At 37.1% G+C, this 23,997-nt stretch overlaps 1 protein-coding gene across 1 annotated transcript; it reads left to right on the forward strand.

Annotated features, from left to right (window-relative positions):
* On the forward strand, positions 1-19,885 carry LOC116521316 (vomeronasal type-2 receptor 26-like). The gene is made up of 6 exons (XM_032235999.1): positions 1-59; positions 10,449-10,740; positions 15,484-16,329; positions 16,894-17,121; positions 17,690-17,816; positions 18,918-19,885. Exons 1-6 carry the CDS (start codon positions 1-3, stop codon positions 19,883-19,885), a joined length of 2,520 nt encoding a protein of 839 aa, XP_032091890.1.
* Positions 19,886-23,997: the final 4,112 nt, after the last annotated feature.

Genomic DNA, 23,997 nt, shown 5'->3' on the forward strand with positions numbered 1-23,997 from the left:
ATGAACAGCAGCAAAAGCCAGGAAGAGCTCAGCCAGGTCAAGGAGAACAAGAGGAAGAGGTACCTGCTCAAAAAGGAGATGTGGTGTTTGAATTGGCTGGGGCATACTGGAGGCTACCTTGAACTTCTTGAGGAAAGAGATAATATAAATCTAATAAAGAAATATTTAGTCCTTTGTGTTGTTAGGATTGGTGCAGGATCTGTTGATACAATCCAGAATTGTCTTTCTGTGGTCCTTTGGGCCACAGTATTACAACCACAGGGCACATGTGCACACATGGAATCCAGGCTCTGTGATTTCCCATGGCCCCTTCTGCACCTGGAGGTGTTTTGGGGGGTTGCAGCCAGTTCCTCCTCCATCTACATTTTTTACTATCTCACACTCTTTCCTACATGTAGTTGCCTCCCTCCCCAACTTGCCCTCTGATTTATAAACACAGGCATGGCCTCCAGGCTGCAAAGTTGAATGTTTCGATTCTTTTGACTTACACATCCTAAATCCTCCAGCGGTCTATTTTTGGGAGTTTCCCCCCCTCTCTTCCCCCCTTTCGCTTCATTGGAATCCCCAAAAAATTTGAGACCATTTCGGTGGGTGTGGCTTTGGGGGGTTATGTGAATGAATGTGCGTGAGTGATGTCAAATTGGCCATGCCCACTCATTCACATGCCCCCCACCTAGACACAGCCACAAAACCAGTAACAAAAAAATTAGAATCCACCAGTACCCTCAGTAGCTTAATACCTGCCAGACAAAGCATATCTTCAAGGATTTCCACAATGTTAAAACCATTTAGCCTGTTGGTTGTCAAGAGGAAGATTTTATAGGGCAGGGGCTGTTGTGGAAAAGCTCCTCTATGTGGCAACATTTAAATAATTGGTCATACAGAATGCCCTCTTTATCCAATTTAATCGAATGTGCAGATACTCCAAGAAAGTTCTGAAAATAACCTTGCTCTGTGCTAGTTTGGGCTTTAAAATTTATAACCAGCCCTTGAATTATGCAAAGAGATAAGCTGGGAGACAATGCAGCTGTTATTACATTGATTTAACATAGGGAAACTGAGCTGAATGCATCACAAAAATTTGGCAACTGGACCAAAGAGATCATTTAACGTTTTTATATACTTTTGGCCTAGATGATCATCAAAATGAAAAGTAACATGCACAGTTTGGTCCGATTGCCATGATTTAACCTTTTTAGTTACAGAGAAGAGTCCCAATCACAATCATTTAAACATTTACAGTACATCTATTCATGTTCTTTCCAATCTTCCAATCCCTGTGATTCTACTGTTAATACACATATTTACATTAAGGTATATTCTTTTACTATATAATAACCCATTATTTAATTTTACCATTTCACTGCTAATCATATTTTATACATATATAATAATACCATAATTACATCTCTAATTTTCCAATTAATTCTTTATTCTTATTCATAATTCCACTATTTCACTCTTGATATCTGTTTATGATAGACTATGATCCTAATGTCTGTCACAATACATAAAAAATAATTACCCAGCCTATATCTAATATTAATACACATGTTTTTATAGACATATATTCATGGTAAATCTTTTCCTTTCTCCCTTTTTTCTTTAACCATCATCTCTTGCCTGCATTTAAACTTTTTTTCCTATTCTTTTGGCTTGCCTTCCATATTCTTCTCTTTTACTCCATCTACTTCTAGATCTATATTCAGACTATGCAAACTAAGTTTTTCTCCCTCTTTTACCCTTTCCCACTGTCTAATTTTATAGCTATGTTTTCTAGCCCACATCTCATTTCCAGAGGAGGTATTCAGTTGATTCTGACCATTTTGGGCGAACAAGTACAAGACATTTTAACTGGTTTGCTGAGCTGGTAAAAACCACCTCTGGCTGCTGCCATCCCACCTGCCCACTCTCTGTTCATCGCTGCTCACTCCACCATCTATTTGCTACTTGCCTTATCTGCCCCTCACCAAAGAAGGCAGTGACAGCAGTGATGGGACTTCTTCAGGTCTCCTTTTCAAACTGTATTTTTGGGTAGTCATCTGCTCAAGAAGCCTGCAGCTTCCTTTTTGGCATAAGAATCCTCCAGCTACCACATTTTTGCCAACTGGAACTGAACTGGCAGTGGTGGCTGGAGGCTTCTTGCATTGAACAAGAGTGATGGCTGCAGTCTTCTTTTGCTGAAAACTACAGGCTACAAAAGAGAACTGAAAAAATCTTGTTGCTGCTCTGTTCTTCACGCCAGCCATACACATGCACCCTATTACCTTCCTTTGTGTGGCCACACCCTATTGCTGGACCTGGCCAGGAGAACAGCCTACTGTGGCAGAGGGATGGTGTCACAGTGGAGTTACTTGGAAGGGAGACAGACTGCAGTGTCCCTTCAGGATATATTGATGCAAGGGGAGGGGGACCATAAAGTGACAGGCTGCAGGTGGTCCTGTGGGCATAGCTCAGTGAGCATGACTTGTTGGAGGGTCATGTGACTGAGTGGCCATGGTCAACTCTATGTCACTCACAGCAAGGTGCCACCCAACCTTTAGAAACTGAAAGGTGGGGGCGGAACCTGATGCCGTGATGAAACGACGTGCGATCTCAAAGCTCTGAGATCGCACTTGTTACTTTTATTGCTGGGGGATTCCAACGGACCTAAATCATCCTGAAGAGATGGTGAACAGGAAAATTACATCTTGCTGATCTCGGGGATATCGCAAAATCTCTGAGAAAAGGAGGCCTAAAGTCTTCTGCTGGCAGTAAAAATTCCAGTCTTTCAAGGCTGACAAAGTCAGGGCAATATGGAGAAGTGTTAAGCTGGTAAGAAACCTTTATTGCTTAAAAAAAACGGACTGCCTAAAAAAATCTTAAAACTAACCTAAATCAAAGAATAGAAGAACTTAGCGGTGATTTTTATCTTTCTAATGGTTCTGGACAGTGGTTATCTTACTTTTTAAATGTTATTTACATGGATTGATTCTAAATAAACCTTTTCAAATGGATGGTTTTCTCTAACATTTCTTCTGACTCTCCGAAAACTACAAATTGACTGTTTACATCTCCACACTTTTATTGCTTGGCTGTTCTGGCTTAAGATCTGATAAGATTGTACAGCTGTTCCTTTGTAGTTTGCTTTCACTTGCGAGTGTTTCAGTCTTGCTGAGCTTTTAAGAAAAAATACAACTACGTATAAACATGGCGTCTCTTCAAGCATCTCTCCAAGCGATACTTTCAGCTTTGAAGAGGGTGTTTAATACAGAGGAAAGTATTGAGAGAAAATTGGATTATTTGGTGTATTTGGCAACAAATTGTGATGAAAAAACTGAGGATGTTCATCAAATACAAAATAAGAAGATGGAAAGTCAAAAAATTGAAATGGAAAATGGAGATAAAGAGTTTGAGTTGTGGATATTCATGGCAATTGGTTTATTTCTGAGGGAGGAAAGAATGGAATATTTGAAGAGGAATTAAATGGAGAGAAAATTTATTTCAAAGGGCAGGACATAGAAGGAGAAGAAAGCATTAAAGAACTTATGGACTATGAAATACTAAATTGCAAAATATTTGATAACACTGTTGAGAATTAAAGACTAGCTGATAAAGGAAACAAAAGGAGGGCGTCAACATTATATGAAAGATACTACAAACAAGAAGGTGCAAAGATCATTTCCTACAAACTTGTTTAAAAAGATGTTTGGAGAATTGGATCCACAAATGGCAGTAGATATAAGATTGTTTTGTTATTGGAGAGATACAGGTTGATAGATGGAAGAGTATAATTCAAAATTAGCTAAACTTAGTTAAATCAAGTGGTAATAGGTATAGTTAAATAAAAATTGATAATGATAGTAATGTATACAATGTTGAGCTGTTATGATAAGTAATAATTGGATAGGAGAAGGGAAGGTTAGAAATATTTTGGACTATATATAAAGATTATTAATAACAATAATAATTATAATATAAAAACAAAACCAGATACAGATAAATTTTAACTAATAGGGGGAAATGTTATGATATAGGATATAGTTAAATAAAGAAAGGATAATGATAATAAATTATATACATGGAGGATTAGAAAATTTTGGAATTAAATATTATGGATGTTTAGCTAAAACAGGATATGAGGATTTAATGTTAATGGAGGATTTTACAAATAAGTAAATGAAAATGCCAGTATGTGGTTATGTATTGAATCTTGCTATATTTGAGGATGAAGGATGTTTAAATAACTATAGTTAAATAAAAGTGGAGGTATGATGATGTTAATATAATAAATATTTGAGTTAAGATATTTGAATTAATATGAATTATATTTGATGATGGAGGAAGAGACGCACAAAAGCCTTTTGTAACCAGCTGATACACTTTCTACAATATGGAAAGAAGGAAGAGTTGTATATGATGATCTTTTTTGTGTGTTTTTTTTGTTTTTTTGTTTTTTAATTGTTGTCTGTATGTATTGTCTGTGTAACAAAAATAAATATATATATATATAAAAAGAAACTGAAAGGTGGTAGTAAAAAGTATGCATAAACAATATGAAAAATGAAAATGAAATGTGATAACTATGAGTAATAATATTATGTTTATTTGTATTGAAATTTATGATAAGCTGGTATCACACCATTCATGCATTGGAAAGTATAAATAGTAAAAAAACAGTTAAAAGCTTTATAGAAAAAAAGACAAGACAAGAGGAGTTGAAAGGGACCATGGAGTTCTCCTAGTCCAAACCCCTACTCGGACAGGAAACCCTATACCATTTCAAACAAATGATTGTCCAATCTCTTCTTAAAAACTTCCATTGTTGTAGCATTCACAACTTCTGGAGACAAGTTGTTCCACTGATTCATTGTTCTAAATGTCCTGTAATTCTTCTTACTTCTAGGTTGCCCTGCTGTCAGCAATGGACTACTGCAATTTGCTCTGAATGGAGCTTCTCTTGAATCCTTCTTATAGTGTTTTAATTGGACTGAAACCTCAATTCAGTTGCTTTAGGTGCCACCAAAAATGACTCAGGACAGTTGATAGCCTTTGCTTTTCTCCCTATAACTTGCCCTCAAACCAGAGGTGGGTTGCTCCAGGTTTAGCCTGGGTCAGCTGAACAATTTTCATTCAACTGCACATGCGCAAGCAACACATGGTGTGCGCATGTGCAAAGTGAACCGGTACCAACCGACATAGGGCTCCATCCCTGCCACAAACATATTGCAATGCAACAGTTATCTAATTGATTGGTGGCCTGGACAGGATAATGTGTCCTGTCACCTACCTGTTTCTTTATCATTAACAATTTAGGAGATAAGAAAATATTGGCTTAGTTTTACTATAGGAGGCAATGAGACAGACGTCAGCATGGAGGATTGAGGAAGCAGGGAGGCAGATGGGGGAGGATCCAGATCTCACAACACAGCAGAGAGACATATTATTAATTTTAAGAGATGCTGGCGACATTGGACCCTGGAATTCTTGGACATGCAAAACATTCTCCCTCATAATATAATGAGAATACTTTTCAATTAAAAAAAGTCATCCAACATAGAAATGCTGCTATGCTGCAACAACTGCTGCCAAATGAAAGAGCATTATCTCCCTCCCCCCTTCAATGTACAATTCCAGCCCAATGTGTACTATGTGTAAAATTCTTTATGGCCTTATTGTATTTATCTGGATGTACAAATCTTTATTTTAATTTATTTTTCCATATTTCCCAATTTAAATGATTCACATCTATACACTAAGTTGAAGGGGATGGGGTTATCTTTAATGTCTTTTTGATATAATGAAAATATCACCATAATATTAATGTTGTAATTCCTTACAATATAATGTTCCAAGAATTGACCTCTACACCTTTAGGCTGAAGATACAGTGTTTGCAATATTGTAATTTAGACCCTTGTATGTTTACTCACTTTTTATTTATTGTTTATTTTTTCTACCATTGAGTAGAAAAACTGAGAAAAGGTGAATGACGAATGTCAGTCAGTGGTTTTGTGCCTAAAGGAGCACTAGAACTCACCATCCCCCAGTTTTTTAAACTTATGCCTTGGAAATTACACCAAAGTGGCTCTTCAAATATAATAATTGTGTTGGTTTAATGCATAAGACAGGACTGCAATTCATAGTTTAACCTGATACCTTAACTACTAAGCCTAATTAGTTCTCCAGCTATCTTCAAAAAGGCTAAACCTTTCCATTTCTTTTATTTCTCTTCAAGGGGCAACATTTGATCTTTTTCAGTTATTTTTTTCTTTTATTCATCTCCCAACATTTCTCAAAAATAATACATGAAGGGTATCAAGGTGGCACAGTGGTTAGAATGCAGTACTTCAGGATTCTTCTGCTGTCTGCGGGCTGCCTGCAATTTAGCATTCAAATCTTACCAGGCTCAAGGTCACCTCAGTCTTCCATCCTTCCGAACTTGGTAAAACAAGGACCCAAATTGTTGGGGCAATATACTGACTCAGTAAACTGCTTAGAGAGTGCTGTAAAGCACTGTAAAGTGGTGTATAAGTCTATCTAGCTATCACCTGGCCCCGGAGATTTAAATGGATTAAGAATATAAAATTATTCCCATATCATTGTTCTATTAATTTCAAGAAAGAGGATTGACTCTTCAAGAAACAAGCATTCTCTTCAGAGGTGGTATTCACTTAGTTCGCACCAGTTTGGGTCAACTTTTCAGGGAAATTTGGCTTGATCTGCCAAACTGGTAGTGACTTCTGGCCCTGCCCCCTTCCCAGTTGGTACTTGCTCACCTTGCCGGGTCCACCTCTACTTACCTAGCTGCAATTCTGCATACTTCTGTGCACCGCTGATGACAAAGGTAAGTCTGAAGATAACGGGAGAGGGCAAGCTGGCAGAAGGTGATACCCACAGCAGATGGACTGATGCGCATGGGGTGCGGGGGGGGGGGCGGGAAGGATGCACGAGATCACAGCAATGGAGACCTTCCTTGTGTTTTCCTAAGCTGGCCTGGCCTGCAAGGGAAGCACACAGGAGATCCTAGCTGCAAGTTTATTCATGAGCACTATTGGCCAGGAGAGGCAGAGAGGAAGGCCAATGGTGCTCATGAGTAAACTGCAGATTAGAGACAGCTGGCTCGCTTTCTTGCTCAACCATCCAGACCTTTTAGGCAGCAAACAAAACTACCACCTCCTGCCTTGGCGCATCAAGGAGACTAAGCAGCAGCAAGCATAGCTGCATTAGGCTCCCACCCCCCAGCACCGATTTTAAGGTTCTTTCCCATCCCCCAGGATGGACAGTGAGTGAGAGAGAGAGAGAGAGAGAAAGGGAGGGAGGGAGAGAGAGAGAAAGGGAGGGAGGGAAAGAGAGAGAGACAAGAGACACAGAGAGTGAGTGGTGGAGGGAAAGAAAGAGAGAGAAGAGAGAATACGGAAGTGACAGAAAAAGAGAAGAGACAAGGAGACAAGTGATAAAGAGAGAAAGAACAGAGAGAGAGAGAGAGAGAGAGAGAGAGGGAAGAGAGAAGTGAGAGAGAGTGAGGGAGGAGAGGGAAAAGATGAGAGATAGAAACCAAGAGAGATAAAATGAAACAGAAAGAGACGAGAACGAGTGAAATAGTGAGGAAAGAGAAAGAGATAAGAAAGAAATGAGAGAAAAGGAGATGAGATGAGAGAGGGAGAGAGAAAGAGATGAGAGTGAGAAGGATAAAGAGAGAGATGAGAGAGGGAATAAGGAGAGAGATAGAGAGACAACCCTGTTTAAAAGAAAAGAGGAAAATTGCTCTTTAAGTTTTTAAGGTTGTAGACCACTGCATTAGACAATAACCATGGCCATTAAGTAAACCTTGTGGTATTAAATGAACAACTATGGTTGTTAAACTACCCCTTTTTCCCCAATGGGCATTTATTACTGGAAACTAGAAGGAATTGTTGGAAAAACCTCAGAAATAGAAAATCTCAGTCACATGACTGTGTGGGATGTTGTTGCTGCTCAAATGTGTCTTTCTCTCTCTCCCCCCCCCCTCCCTCCCCCCCTCTCTCTCTCTCTCTCTCAGTGTGTGTGTGTGTGTGTGTTTGTGTGTGTGTGTGTGTTTGTGTGTGTGTGTGTGTGTGTGTGTGTGTCAAAACTCCAAAAACAGATCAACTAGCTCTGGGGAGGTCAGTCATAAATTATTACACTTGCTAAGCAACTGGCCATTAGGTGAGGACCACTTGCATTTGGTTTGCCTTAAGGATTCAGAGCTGTATATGGAGTCTGGTGTCCTTTGACCCTTTGGGAGATTGCTAAAGGTCCAGATGGTGGAATCCTCAGGGGGGGGGGGGCTAGGATTGTGATCACCTAGCCATACCCACCCAATCACATGGCCACCTAATCATATCCACCAGTCACATGGGAGGTCATAAAATATATGTTTAGTTTTACTATAGGAGGCAGTGAGGAAGCAGGCAGCAGGGAGGGAGGCAAGGAAGTAGGAAGGAAGGTCAGGGAGGATCCCGAACTGACAGGAAAACAGGGAGGTAGGTTAATGATTTAAAAAGATGTTGGGGACATTGGACCCTGGAATTCAAGCACACAAAAGTTCTCCCTCATAGTACTCTGAAATCCCTATACTACATTGACACAAGTATGGTGCCTTTTCTCTCCACTAATTATATATCAGAATAAATAAAATAGAAAAGGGAAATTGGGATGTTATGAACAGATAAAACAGATGTAAGGTTTTGGTGCTGTTATTACTGATACCTGCTATTTAGTCATTCCACATGGAATACAGATTTAATTCCAAAATGATCAGAATAAATATGCACGCAAAATCCTTTCTAGCTATAGCATAACAAAATTGCTGTAAGAAAGTCTCACAATAATTCAAGGAATGATAGAACACACGAAACCATCTTTGAAGGATATATTTGAATTCACAATATTGACATTAATATTTCTGTTGCTTCTGTTTCCTCACACAGTAAGCCAAACTCAGGTTGCTAAATGTAGGGTATGGCATTCCCCACCAAGAGTTCACAGATATTCACAGTCAGGAGATTTCATCTATGGAGGTATCATTTCCTTGTCTATCATCAGGGGTAATAAACTGGACTTCAATCAACTTCCACTCGAACCTAACTTATCTGAGACGTTGGTATTCCTTCCTTATATTTTCTCTTTCCTACTTATATTTCATATTTGGTAAAACAAACTTCTTACACTATAATTCCATTCAGCCAGGCAAAGGGGAACAGTATGGAATAGTTGTCTTCTATGAGAAGTAGTTAGTGAATCCAAGTAGTGACTTATTTTTTTCCTGAAGGGAACTGTCAGTCTAGTTGACTGCCTACATAAATTCTTAAATCCTTAGCAAGATTTTCACTAGTGGCTTCTTGCTGTATTCTTGCTAGTGCCAAAAGATTATGAATAACTCAAAGTCAACTTCTTGATTCATACCAATGATTGACCAAAATCATGGTCTCCCTGTTTCAAACTGACTCTCTAAATATATCTGATTGAAATTACTGTCTATTTATTTACCTTCTGAAAGAAGTGATTATATACTCTGACCCCCTTTTGTTTTCCCCATTGATGCCAATATTTTTTTTACAATGTCTGTTTTGAAATTAAATGATTCATTTTGTAGAAAATTATTTTAAATTGTGGACTTGTGAACAAAAATATTTAGATGTAGATTTTTTCACGATTCTACTGCTATTCACCTAATTTCCAATGAGATGAGATGAATCGATGTGTGTAGATGAATATCCTGCATTTTTTAAATATATTTGGACAATATTGTGAGAAATTGACTGCTTACATTATTTTCATTTAAAATTTCCATTACTTTATAGCTGTCTCTTAAATAATTTTTCCTCTTTTAGTTTTTTCTTATTATAAAGATCAAAAGCATCTACCTACCATCACTAAAAAGTGATCTATTCAACTCAAAGAAAGAAATCCCTCCCCAAATACCTTAGCTTAGTAAGGCAGTCTGTGAGAGTCTCGCTTATGTTTCCAAGATTATACTTTTGCATCTTTTCCCTTATAATTTGAAGAGTGGTAATAAAGAAAAAATGTCATTTAAGCAAACCTGGGCTAACCCCATTACGCTTACTAGGAGAGATAGTTGATCAAACATTAGGAAATAAAAAAGAATATTTGTAGCCCAGATTTCAAATGTGGGTTGCTTGGTGCTCTCTAAACTTGCTTATTTTCTTGCAGACATTTTTTTACCCAAGGATTGGTGAAGTTAGCTAGTCTGAATAATGAAATATCTACAAAAACACCATCAAGCTCAGAAAGTTCAAATACCAAGACATTTGGAAATTTTATTCTTAAATACACTGGATATTGAAGAACAGTGGTCTTTTTAATCAAATTAAAAAACAATTTTTTAATGAACAAGAAAATGTTATAATAGAAAATACTAATAAAAAACCAGACAATACTATAATAAAATTTCAAATGCTGAAAACATTAAACGATTTTTTTTTTCAGAATAGTGACAGAGAATTACCAGCAAATCTTAGCTTTGGCCTTTGCTGTAAAGGAAATCAATGACAACCCTAGGATGTTAGTAAACATTACACTAGGATTCAATATTTATGACAGCTATCTAAGTTCCAAATGGACCTATCATGCTGCAATACAATTTGTCTCTTTGAAAAACAACCTTATGCCCAACTACAAATGTGGCATCCAGGATACCCTCTTGGCAGTAACTGAAGATCTGACTTCTGAACGCTCCTATCAGAAACCCAATATTTTGAGCATCTACAAGATTCCACAGGTGGGATATTTCTATGTAGAGAAGGAGACAGAAAATGCATGAGAGGTTTTTCATGCCTACAGATATTCCCCATAGATGCTATTGACAGAAGAGGAAGATGTCATAGAAGAGGATGGGGAAATGATTTTATTCTTGCACAATCAAATTGATCTCTAAGAGTTTAAAGTCTGTTAGAGGTCTAACTGTATATGGTGTATGGCCCATCAAAGCCAAATTCTCAGGATTTGAGGAATGTTCAAAAAGGTAGTTCTTGGTTTTTATGTAATTTCATTACCAGTTACGTGACAACTATATGACATTGCATTGATGGTCATCAAAATTTGGAAGAGGTGAAATAACATACAGACTGAAATATATTTTAATGATTTGCAACTGCATTCCTAATTAATACTTTAAAATGGTAAAATGCAGTGATTTCTAATCCCAGAAATAGATGTTTTACTTTGCTTTCTTTTATTTTGCTTTGCTTTACTATATCTAGAATACTTCTACCCTAGAAGAAAGATATTTTGCTCAAAATCACTAACTGCTATGTTATTTCAAAATAGGAATGAATTTCATTTTTTCCACTTAAAAAGTGATTTGTTAAAATTTGTAAATTTTATATGAATAGTAATATTAACATTGGAAGGGTTAAATAGAAGTATTAGACAAGATTCAGAAATAAAAGGTATGGAAATCAAAAGAGAAAAAATACAAATTACAGGGATTTGCAGATTACCTGGTGTTCATTCTAGAACCCGCATTAGAAAATGTTCATTCTAGAAGAAGCATTCGAAACTGGCTCCAGGCTAATGGAATAAATAGAGGAATATGAAAAAGTGGCAGGACTGAAAATAAATAAATAAATAAATAAATAAATAAATAAATAAATAAATAAAGAAAGAAAGAAAGAAAGAAAGAAAGAAAGAAAGAAAGAAAGAAAGAAAGAAAGAAAGAAGAAATAAAAATATAGTTTCAGGTAGTTAAGAAAGTAAAATATTTGGGAATTTACTTAACAGCCTGAGGTAAAACAATTAAAAAAAATAAATATACAATCTTAATACAAAAAATAAAAGTGGACTAGGAGAATTGAAAAAAAACCTTCCAGCTGTTAAAACTAAGAAGAATAGCAACTATAAAAATAAATGTCCTGCCAAAGCTATTGTTTCTGCTTCAAACCATTCTTGTCAAACTAGATGATGCATTTGATGAACTAAATGCAACAATTTTGAAATATGTCTGGCAAGGAAAAAGACCAAGAATAAGACTGAAAATGTTCCAGGAATCCAAAACAATGGATTTGGAGATTTATTACCAGGCCTCGGCACTGACTTGGGTGAATAATCGATAAATCTCAGAAATAGAGATGGCTACAGTTGGAGGGACATGATCTTCAATAGGGATGGCATGCCTTTTTGTGGCATGGAATTAATAAAATATATAGATACTTTCATTATGTAAGGAATGCTCTACTTTTAATATGAGAAAAAGGTAAAGCAAAGAATTATATGAAAATACCAGCCTGGCTTTCCACAATGGAAGCACTGATACATCAGTGATACAATGTTGTAAATTTGGAAAAAAATGTAACGTATAAAGATATTTTAAATGAGAAATGGGAACTTAAAACCGAACAGGAATGACAAAATTAAGGGGTGGACGTTGAATGGTGGCCACAATACAATTGAGATACGAAAAGATGTAAAGACATATTGTTACTATAAGGAGCCAACAACACTTAGCAATAGCAATAGCAGTTAGACTTATATATTGCTTCATAGGGCTTTCAGCCCTCTCTAAGCAGTTTACAGAGTCAGCATATTGCCCCCAACAATCTGGGTCCTCATTTTACCCACCTCGGAAGGATGGAAGGCAAAAATGAAAGAAACCATGCTACCATAGGCAAAAAATTTTGAATACAGTAGAGAACTAGATAAATGGGAAAAAATTTGGCATAGAAATTATAAATTCACAATGGCAACCACCTACAAGGGAAATCTGTATAAAAATTTTATAGGTGGCATTTGCCTCCAGCAAGGCTAGCAAAGATGTTTAAAGCCATGTCCACCAAATGTTGGAAATGCAAGCAGATATAGGGTTCATATTCCCATAAGTGGGGGAAATGCTCAGAGGTAAAAAAATTCTGGATGGAAATACAAATCTGGTTAGGGAAACTGACAAAGCAACACATAGTTTTAAAGCCAGAAATATTTTTTTTAGGTATATTGCCAGAAAAATATGACAAAGTGAATGTATATTTAATATTACATGTTTTGACCACAGCGAAAATTGTATTTGCATAACACTGAAAAATGAGGAAACCACTACAGATAAAAATATATTTAAAATATATTATTACATTATATTATATTGTGCAGAAATGAGTAGGTTAACATTAAATATAAAGCACAAAGAAGACACAAATATTTTTAACTTGGGATTTATTTTATCAATGGTCAGATAATAAAGGTACAAATTAGAAGTAGGAAGAATATTATTATGTGCAAGTAAAGAATATTATTACTTTTAATATTTTACATATGTTTTAAAAAAACAGACAATGCACTGTTTACTAAATACTTAAATATGTTAAAGAAAAATGTAATAATATTTTTTTTTAAAAAAAACTGGAAATTGGAGAACAATTTAATGGAAAGGTAAAGATAGCAATAGCAATAGCAATAGCAATAGCAGTAGACTTATATACCGCTTCATAGGCCTTTCAGGCCTCTCTAAGCGGTTTACAGAGAGTCAGCATATTGCCCCCAACAATCTGGGTCCTCATTTTACCCACCTCGGAAGGATGGAAGGCTGAGTCAACCCTGAGCCGGTGAGATTTGAACCGCTGACCTGCTGATCTAGCAGTAGCCTGCAGTGCTGCATTTAACCACTGCGCCACCTTGGCTCTAAAGATCTCTTTGGTGCATTAAGTTTGATTAAGGGGCTCATATATTATTAAAGTTCTATGATTGTAATAAATGCAAAAAATCAATGAAAAATTATATAATGAAAAAGTCCCAGTTTCTTTTTTCTTCAAGTTTTTTATTTTATTTTATAACATAAAATATCATTTTCAATTAAACAGTGTGCTGTCTGGGTACAAATAGTTTTAGGAAATAGTAATAAAAATATTTACAACAATGTTCATTGCATTAGTAACAACAACAAAAGCTCAGCTCCTATATTTCAAGAAGACACTTGGTTGATACCTGGGATGCTGGCAGCAACATCCAACATCAGCACCAGTTCAATGGTAGTTGTGATACATATATTGCTACCAAAAGTATCTGCTTATGGTTCATTATTACCTCCACCATCAAACTTCTCCCCTCTTCATCTACAAACATTTGTCTAGCATTTATTGTTTCTTTAATATATAAGGCAACCCCTCTTTTTTTGCTGTGCTAGTAAAGGGTATAATTTCCCAATTTTAGGATAGTCCAATAATGTGTTATGTTGTTTTCTGATGTAAAGCTCTTGAAGAGAAATTAAATATTACTTTAGATTTCCTAATTTTTTTAAAAGTCCTTTTCCTTTTCTTAGGAAAATTCAGTCCATTTCTGTTAATTAACAGCAGTTTTATTTCTTCTTCCATAGTTCCACTTGTAGATAGGTCTTGTTGTTGTAATTGCTCTTATTTCTCTTTGTTCTTTAAAAGAAATGTGTGTTAGTCCCCAACTTCTTCAAACACTGTTCTCTCCTCTTGATAAATTTGTAATCCACATAAGCGGACCAAGCCCCAGAGTTCAAAATCGAAAGCTCATAAATCACCAAAAGGAGACTTCAGGGGAAAAAAAAAGGAAAGTAGTAATTCCCTGCTATTTCCCAGTTTCTGTTTACTCTGTCTATTAAGCTTCCACATAAGTTCAAAGAGCTACAGTGTTTAAAAATTTGAAGTGTTTCACTCTTTGTCTCTGCTGTCCCATACAAACAATTTGCCAGTGCAGGTATTATTTGCAGCAAAAAAGCTAATCTTCAGCAGACATTCAAGGTCATTCTTTCACTCACTGTTACCTCTTTGTGTTTTTCTCCCTGTGTAGATGTCACTGTTGCTCTGTTTCTTTATTTTTCCTCTCTCATTAACTTGTATTGTATTAACTGATGCAAAGCTTTTTAAAAGTCCCAAGAGTCAGATTTTCATATTTCAAAAAATTTACAATTTAGAAAATATTGTAGTTAAAAAACGCAGTCCGACATTTCTAGCTTTAAACAATTTTTTCTTCCCTGAAAGGTTCTCTTTTCACTATTTAAACTTCTAGAGATATCTCTCAAGATTGCTCACCACAATTTTTTGGTAGTGAAAAACAAAGAATTCCACATCCTTCTCTTTGAGACCCAATATACCCAGTTTTGATTTTAGGTGGCAAGTTCCTCAACAGAATTTGGAAAAGTCTCACTAAGATCAACCACACTGTTCCTCAGTTTTTATGCATGCTTCATTGGTCGGCTGTCACAGCTTCCGTCAGGCACACAACAGCCATCTTTTTCTTCCCACCAGATTGGGAGCTTCCTCCAGATCAAACAAGGGGTTTGTGGTCTCCTTGTGATCAACAGAGTTTTCTCTCTGTCTTCATTACTCCTCCGGGATGACTTGGGTCCTTTGGAACCTCGTGACAAGTCAAATTCCACACAATTCCATGGAACCCCATGGAGATCACCACAACATCAGGACCACTTCCAACTACTTTCTATAACCTATTAAAATAGTAGACATTCATGATCATTTGAAAAGCAGTATATCTTATTTGAATATCTTTTCAGTTCATCTATGGCTCTGCAATGGTGCTGACAGAAAAGGACCATCTTCTTTACTACTATCAGATGACTCCAAATCTTCTACATCAATATAGAGGGATTATGAAATTACTGCAGCATTTCAACTGGAATTGGATCACATTCTTTATTGCCAATGGGATGCATTTAGAGACTGTTATGAATGTTATCATTCCAGAATTTGCAAAAAATGGTATCTGTACTGCAAAGGTATACACATTTGTTTTGTGTCATGGTGAAAACCGCATGAAATGTATAGAAAAATCTTATTGTGATGTCATGAATAGCAAAGCCAAGATTCTGATTTTCAGTGGAGACCTGCGTTCCATGATTTTATTGAGATGGTTGCTATCTTTTAAATTTGGGCAAATTATAGGAAAAACTAAAGGCCATGTTTGGCTTCTAACCGTTGGGATGGAGCTGAAAAACATCATTGCACCTGCTGCGAGGCCAATACTTGAATTCCATGGTTCATTTTCCTTTACAGTCCATTCTGATGAAATCCAGGGATTCCAGCAATTTCTCCAGAACAGAAACCCTTTGAATTCAGAAGGGGATGGTTTTATCAGAAATTTCTGGGCTCGGACATTTCACTGTCCATTCCAGGGCTCTGGGTTCCATCCTAAGAATAGGGATATCTGCACAGGGATGGAAAGACTGGAGAACCTTCCTGAGCATGTCTTTCCCATGAGAATTACAGGCCAAAGCTATAGCATCTACAATGCTGTTTATGCTGCGGCTCAATCCTTACATGTCATCTATGAATCAATATCCAGAAACAAGGCAATGGATGAAAGGGAAAGAAAAAAATATCTCACACAACAGATCTGGCAGGTAATGACCTAAAATTATAAAAGAAAAGAATGATATGTGGTACTTTTGATTTGGCAGAGTTGCAGTATCTTTTCGTCCCAGCCATTATAGTTGATGAAAACCTATAGTTCATTTTACAGGAAATCAATATTGAATGCTTGTTTGTTAATGTTTCATTGCCATCATGAATTCATTTCCACAGAAGAGCTGAAATTGCAGTTAAAAAAGAATGAAGAACATCAAGCTATGCAACACAATAGTCATATAAGATATAAAGACTACTGGAGTTTAAAAGTTGTATGATGACCATGAATTTAAAAACCATAGTATTTCACTCATATTTGGTGTTTTATGAAAATTCTGATGTTTTGGTTTGAAACCAAAAGATAGCGAATTTCAAGATAAAACAATTTAAAATGTGACTAGAAAAATAACGATGAAAGTAAGTTTAACAAATAAAGGAATCCTATTTGATATTGAAATGACAGTTTTTATGTCAGGTGACCTTCCTTTACATTGTCTCTAGATCCAGAACCGGATCCAGCAAAACCTCATTAACTTTTGCCTTTTTATCTCCCATTTCAGCTTTCTAATCTACTAGAAACATTATCATTTAATAACAGTGCTGGAGAAAAAATTTCCTTTCATCATGAGGGCTCTCTACTTGCAGGAATTGACATCATTAATTGGATTACATTCCCAAATGAATCTTTCATTGGACTGAAAGTTGGAAGGATGGATCCATGGGCCCCTTCACACAAAGAACTTACCATCAAGGAAGAGGATATTGTATGGCATCCTGGATTTAACCATGTAAATAACATCTTATTATCACATATAGAATGACTTCATCTACTTGATTTTGGTTTTTTTACGGATCCTCATGCCATTAATATCAGTGAACTAAGTTTGAAATACATTCTCTTCCTTGCAGGGTTCCAATATCAGTTCTTCCAGATAATGTTTGTGTTCTTGATCAGAGTTCTCTGGATTTCGCTCAAGGTGCAGCCTGTTGAAGAAACCCAAGAAAAGGCTTCAGAAGATTGAATAAATTTTTCTTAAGTTCTTCCTTGGTCAATATTGGCCATAAATAATATGATATATTATACAATACTAAGTTGGAGATGCTAATAATATTTTACTGGGTATTTTGAGAAAAGATTATCTTTCTCTCAAAAGATTGACACTTTTTCCTAAGTTATAGTAATCTCAGCTAAAGCAATTATTAAATGTTAAGGAATATTTTATTTTATCTGAAATAATGTTCTAGTAAGATACATTCTACTAACAACTTGAAAATGTTACTATTCTATACCCAAGCATTAATATTTCTGAGACCAAATCTTTGAGGATGATTCTCTTCATCTTATCTTGCCAACAGACACTACCTATCTCTGTGTGTAATGCCAATTGTCAGCCTGGCTATCAGAAAGAAACAAAGGGGGGAGAACCATTTTGTTGCTACAATTGTGTGCCTTGTCCAAAAGGGTGGATTTCTAACAAAACAGGTGAGATGTTAGTTAAAATAAAAGATCAAACAACAACTACAACAAAGGGCTGTGACATGTTTTTCTATAGCTGTTTCCTACTTTTCTTGTAATATGAATAACCACTGTCTATACAGAGTCCTACATGTGTGTTGAGGAAATGAGATGTAAAACCTGTCAGAATTGTTCCTGTCAGGTCATTTGGGAAAGAAAGAACCTTGACTCCATTAATTTCCTAAGGGTTGCTGATTGCAGAAAAGTCAGGCTAGAATTAAGTTTTCCACATGAAAGATTATATGCTTTCCCCCTTATTCCAGCCCTCTCATCAAGACCAGTTTGTCTTCAGCCAATGAAGAGCCACACAGGGTCTTTTTGAGAATCAGTGAGATTTTGGGGCAATCTATCTTCCATTCTCAGGTTGCAGGGCCTTTGAGTATTGGCAAAATGTGTGGTTCCATCCTTCCCTGGCCTTTGTCAAGTTGTCATCACCCCTCCACATTTCCCGTGTCATCACTGTATAGGTTTATTGTCCCTCACCCACCCAGTGATCCCTCCACCCAGGATTCCCACAAATTGTGGCAGAAATGACAATGCCAAATAGTTGTTTAACATGTTTGGGCCGTCTCTAAATTAGGATTACTCGAGAATGATTTATATTAACTGATACCATTAGTTTCAGAGATATTTTCTCCACCTCGATTGAAGGAAAATGGGGGAGCTTTGATCAGCAAACTTTCATCCACCTTGAGTTTGTATCCCAGTTTTGCATCTACTGGAACCATACTGCCCAGGATACAACACTCATTCTTTTCATTCTGCTTAGCCACCTGATATTGTTCACAATATTATTCATGAATATCATCATTTGCTTTGTTGTCCATGTACTTTAGAATACTTTCTTTAAAAAAAAGAAAACATTGACAACTTGTCACATAAAAAATGATGTTTTTTCTTATTTTTTGTTATTCTAAGGTCATTCATTCAGTAGCAAATGAACCATTACATCTTTACCAATTTGCCCATATTTTTAAAAATATTAAATATTCCACTGCTACTAGACAACTAAAAGAAAGAATTAAAAACTCACAAAAAATTCCCTTTTAATTTTGTGAACTTTTGCAGATATGGACAATTGTTTCAAATGCCCACAAGATCAATATGCAAACAAGCAACAGAATGGATGCATTCCAAAGGTCATTAGCTATTTGTCCTATGAAGAACCGCTGGTTATGAGCATAGTTACTTGTACAGTCTTGTTGTCTGCTACTACTATTCAGATCTTGAAGACATTTAGGAAGCATCACAATACTTACATAGTGAAAGCAAACAATCGTGATCTTTCCTACCTTCTTCTCATCTCACTTCTGCTCTGTTTTCTTTGCTCATTGCTGTTCCTTGGCAGACCACTAACAATAACATGTCTCCTCCGCCAAACTACTTTTGGGGTCATTTTCACCATGGCTGTTTCTTGTGTGTTGGCAAAAACCCTTATTGTAGTTCTGGCTTTCATGGCCACAAAGCCAGGATCCCAGATGAAGAAGTGGACGGGGAAACGACTGGCCAGCTTAATTGTTGTTTCTTGCACTTTTCCTCAAGTAGGCATCTGTGTTGTGTGGCTTGCAACATTCCCTCCTTTCCCAGATAGTGATATGCTTTCAATGAGTGAACAAGTTGTCCTTCAGTGTAATGAGTCATCACCTATCATGTTCTATCTTGTTTTGAGCTACCTGGGATTACTAGCCATTGCCAGCTTCACTGTAGCTTTCTTTGCCCGGAAGTTGCCAGACACTTTTAATGAAGCCAAATTCATCACTTTCAGCATGTTGGTGTTTTGCAGTGTGTGGCTGACCTTTGTTCCAACTTACCTGAGCACCAAAGGAAAATACATGGTCACTGTGGAGATCTTCTCCATCTTAACCTCTAGTGCCGGATTGCTGGGGTGTATCTTTGGTCCCAAATGCTACATTATTCTGTTGAGACCTGAGCTGAACAAAAGAGAGCATTTAATCAGCAAAAAAACCCTGAAGATGTCAATTTTGCAATGGCAGCATCCTCAATTGTACCAGAAGAGGGTTGGAGTGACATTTTAGTGACATAGCTTAGTATATTTATGAGTTAAGCACTCTCTCTCTCTCTCTTCCTCCCTCCCTCCCTCTCTCCCTCTCTCTCTGTCTCCCTCTCTCTATGTGTGTGTTTCTCTCTCTGTTTTCTCTCTGCCAATTCCTTCCTTCCTTCCTTCCTTCTTTCCATTTTATATGTTTTGTATTTTATACACATTTTATGCTCCTTTTCTGGAACATATATATAGTGGCCATAATCTGACATCTAAATCAACCAAATCCCTTTCAAAATGTAACATAATTTTATTACATTATACTGGATATCCAACAAAGTGGAGCATCCCTGGGAAAAAACAGAGGCACAATCCATATACATTTGGCCTGCTACATATGAAAGACATGAGCTGAAAAAATAAATAATAATTAAAAAATAAAGATATAAAAGCTTCCAGTTACTGCCTCTCCAATTACAGCTTGAAAATGGCAGTGTCGAGTGAGACCCACAAAATTCAGCGGTAACTGCTGCCAGGAAGCCCTTCAGGATCATAGCCTCCCAAAAGGGGAGTTGAAGGAAGGTGGAGCACTTTGCTGACCATGAGAAATCTGCAAATACCTCATTAGGTCTGAAGCAAGTCAAGAAAGATGAGACAATGGGGAACCAAGATTGTGCAGAAGCAGTGTAATGACAGGTGATTGAAACTGTTTGAGATAATTAACAACTTTTACTATAATGACTTGCAGTAACAAAAAGAATATGAAAAGAAGACTCATAAGCTTAAATTAGCTGCACACCAAACACCCAGAGAAAAAAAGAACCAGAAGAGAAAAAGTGGAAAAATCCCAAAGAAACTATAAAATACAGAAAAAATGGGGGGGGGGGGGGGACTCAAATATTTTGAAAGTGACTTCAATGAGAAATTATTTATTATTTGCTTATTTGCATTTTTATATTTTTACATTTTTTAGACTTACAGACAATCAGCTGTCTTAAACATACTGTTTATTATTGAGTTTTAATATAAGAGAGCCATCTATGGGTGAAAGAGAAGTATTGCCATACTAATGTAGAAATAGTCAAGGGAAGTTAAACTAATATATACAAAGATTAATACACAGAATAGAAGCAGCAACATCTGGAGAATGGCCTGGCCTTGACTCTGTTGTGAGAAGAAGATTGGGAAAATCTGAGAACATTTAATGGTCTTTCTTTATCCCCTTTAAGAGTTATAAAATAATTAATTTGAAAACAGCAAAAATAGAAATGAGAAGCAAAAGCCCCCCAGTTTATTACAGTACCGAGAGAAAAGATAAAAACCTAGCTAAACAAACAACAAAAGAGATTTAAATAATGCAACAAAAAGAGATGAAAGACACTCAGAAGGGAAAGATTAGTAGATATAAAAAAATTAAAATGAGATATAAGAACTCAAGAGAGAGATATATAAGGTTGAATTCAATCAATAAATGATTGAATTCTAGAAAGATTCAGGGATGATGGATAATGAGAAAATATATTAATAAATCCCAATAAATGCAGATTAGTGGATGGTAATCTAAGATTAGGTAAAATAACTACTTAATTTTAAAAGTGTGTTAATATATTTTGTAATCCCATGACAGATTGAATATTTTTAATAATTGGTGATATTAGTAATTCCACACATTTGGAACGTTGAAACCTTTGTGGAATAATGAGTGATTTTCATAATTTTGAGGACGGTACCTAGAAGGAGATAATAAATATCAGGCACAAAGATATGTTATTTATGTTTAAATGAATTAATGGGGAAACATAAAAGGAATATGAAATGAGATAAGTATTGTTCAAGTTAGAAGACAAGAATTTCACATACTATTTGTATTATTATTGTTAATAATAATACAAAATAATAAAAAATATTTGACCCTGTCAATGCAATGTCCACAAACTATGTATGTTCAGAACTAGAAAATGAATAAAAAAATAAAAAATAAAGATATATTGAAAATTACAGTGTGATGTTGAAATTCTTTAGTATTTATTATTTATTGTTTTCTATTAGTTCAGCATTCTCGTTGTGCTGTAGATGAGATACACTCAACTGAAAAAAAGTAATCTTGTTAATTGGGGCACAGGTTCCTGTTTTATTTTATTTTTTCTTGTTGCAACATAGAATCGTTTCAGTTTGTTAGAAATATTTTCTTAAAAAGACAAAATCAGCAATTAGTATCCTTTTGTGTGGGGATGTGTGCAGATCACAGAGGTATGGAAGATAATATAGTTGACATGTATATAAAGCTTTAATATTTCTGTCCAAATAACAACAAGCCATGTTTCCTAGAAGGAATTGAAGCATTCAACTTTGCAGCCCAGGGGCCATGCCTGTGTTTATAAATCAGGTGGGCCAGTGGAGTGGGAGAGAAAACAATGACAGAGAGGGTGGCAGCAGCAGGAGTGGGCAGTGGTGGCAGCAGGAGAGGTTAGCAGTAGGAAAGGGCAGTGGCAATGGGAAACGTCCAGGTTTAGTTTGGATCTAGGGCTTGGCAAGGAGTCACTCGGCTTCATCGAATTCCTGCAATGGATAAGTTGAGTGGTAGCAATGGGAGGTGCCAAACCAGCAAGGCCTAGACAAGCTGTGGTGTGCAGAGCCAAGAAAAGCCATATGTATCCTAGAAAGAACTGAAGCATTCAACTTTGCACACATGAGGCCATGCCTGTATTTATAAATTAGGTGGACCAGTGGGGTGGAAGAGAGAACAATGGGAAGAAAAGGATGGGAGAAGGGAAAAAATGCAGGTGGGAGTACTGGACTGTGCAAATGGGGCAGGAGGGAGGGAGGAAAGTTCACCCAATTCTGACTCGGGACAGGGGCGGAAGAGGAACTAGCTGCAACCGCAACAACACCCCTTTTTTGTTCCATTTTCATGCTTTCGGGTCAAGCGAAGCTGGCCCTGTGTGGCATCCTGGCTCTGTGATCTACAGCCTGCTCTGGCTCTGCTTGGCTGGGCACCTCCCAATACTCAACTTACCCATTGCAGGAATTTGATGAAGCCGAGTGGCTCCTCTGCTTCACCTGAAGGCACAAAAACAGAATGCAAAAGGGGGAACCCGGGGTGGTGTGGGGGTGCCAGAACCCTCTGAATGCAGCTGAGGGGAGCTGTTGGTAGCCAGGGTATGAGCCCTGCAGCTTTCCCCTCCCTTGCCATGCTGCGCCTGCCAATTTGTGACCCCTTAGCTTAGACGTGCCGTGGAGAGGTGAGGAGAAGCACAGAGAGCATTTCAATCCAAAAGCAGAGACAATGAACAGCAGCAAAAGCCAGCAAGAGCTCAGCCTGGTGAATGTGAACAAAAGGAAGAGGTACCTGCTCAAAAAAGAGAGGTGGCATTTGAATTGGCTGGGGCATAGTGGAGGCTACTTTGAACTTCTCGAGGAAAGAGATAATATAAATCTAATAAAGAAATATTTAGTACTTTGTGTTGTTAGGATTGGTGCAAGATCTGTTGATACAATCCAGAATTGTCTTTCTCCGGTCCTTTGGGCCACAGTATTACAACCACAGGGCACAAACGCAGACATGGAATCCAGTCTCTTTGATTTCTCATGCCCCCTTCTGCACCTGGAGGTGTTTTGGGTGGTTGCTGCCAGTTCCTTCTCCCCCCCACTTGTCCGAAGCCAGAATTGGTTGAACTTTCCTCCCTCCCTCCTGCTCTATTTCACATTTCAGCACCTCCATCTACATTTTTTTTTCTTATCTCACACTCTTTCCTACGTGTAGTTGTCTTCCTCCCCCACTTTCCCTCTGATTTATCAACACAGGCATGGCCTCCAGGCTGCAAAGTTGAATGCTTCAATTCTGTTGACTTCCACATCCTAAATCCTCCGGCGGTCTATTTTTGGGAGTTTTCCCCCCTCTCTTCCCCCCCATTTCCATCATTGGAATCCCCCCCAAAATTGCCACCATTTAGGTAAGTGTGGCTTGGGGGGTAATGCGAATGAGTGTGCGTGAGTGATGTCAAGTTGGCCATGACCACTCATTCACATGCCCCCCCACCTAGCCGCAGCCACAGAACAAGTAGTAAAAAAATTAGAATTTCCATGGATTTCCACTGTGTTAAGACCATTTAGCCTGTTAGTTGTCAAGAGAACTATTTTATAGGGCAG

This window comes from Thamnophis elegans, chromosome Z (assembly GCF_009769535.1).
Source record: "Thamnophis elegans isolate rThaEle1 chromosome Z, rThaEle1.pri, whole genome shotgun sequence".
Taxonomy (NCBI): domain Eukaryota; kingdom Metazoa; phylum Chordata; class Lepidosauria; order Squamata; family Colubridae; genus Thamnophis; species Thamnophis elegans.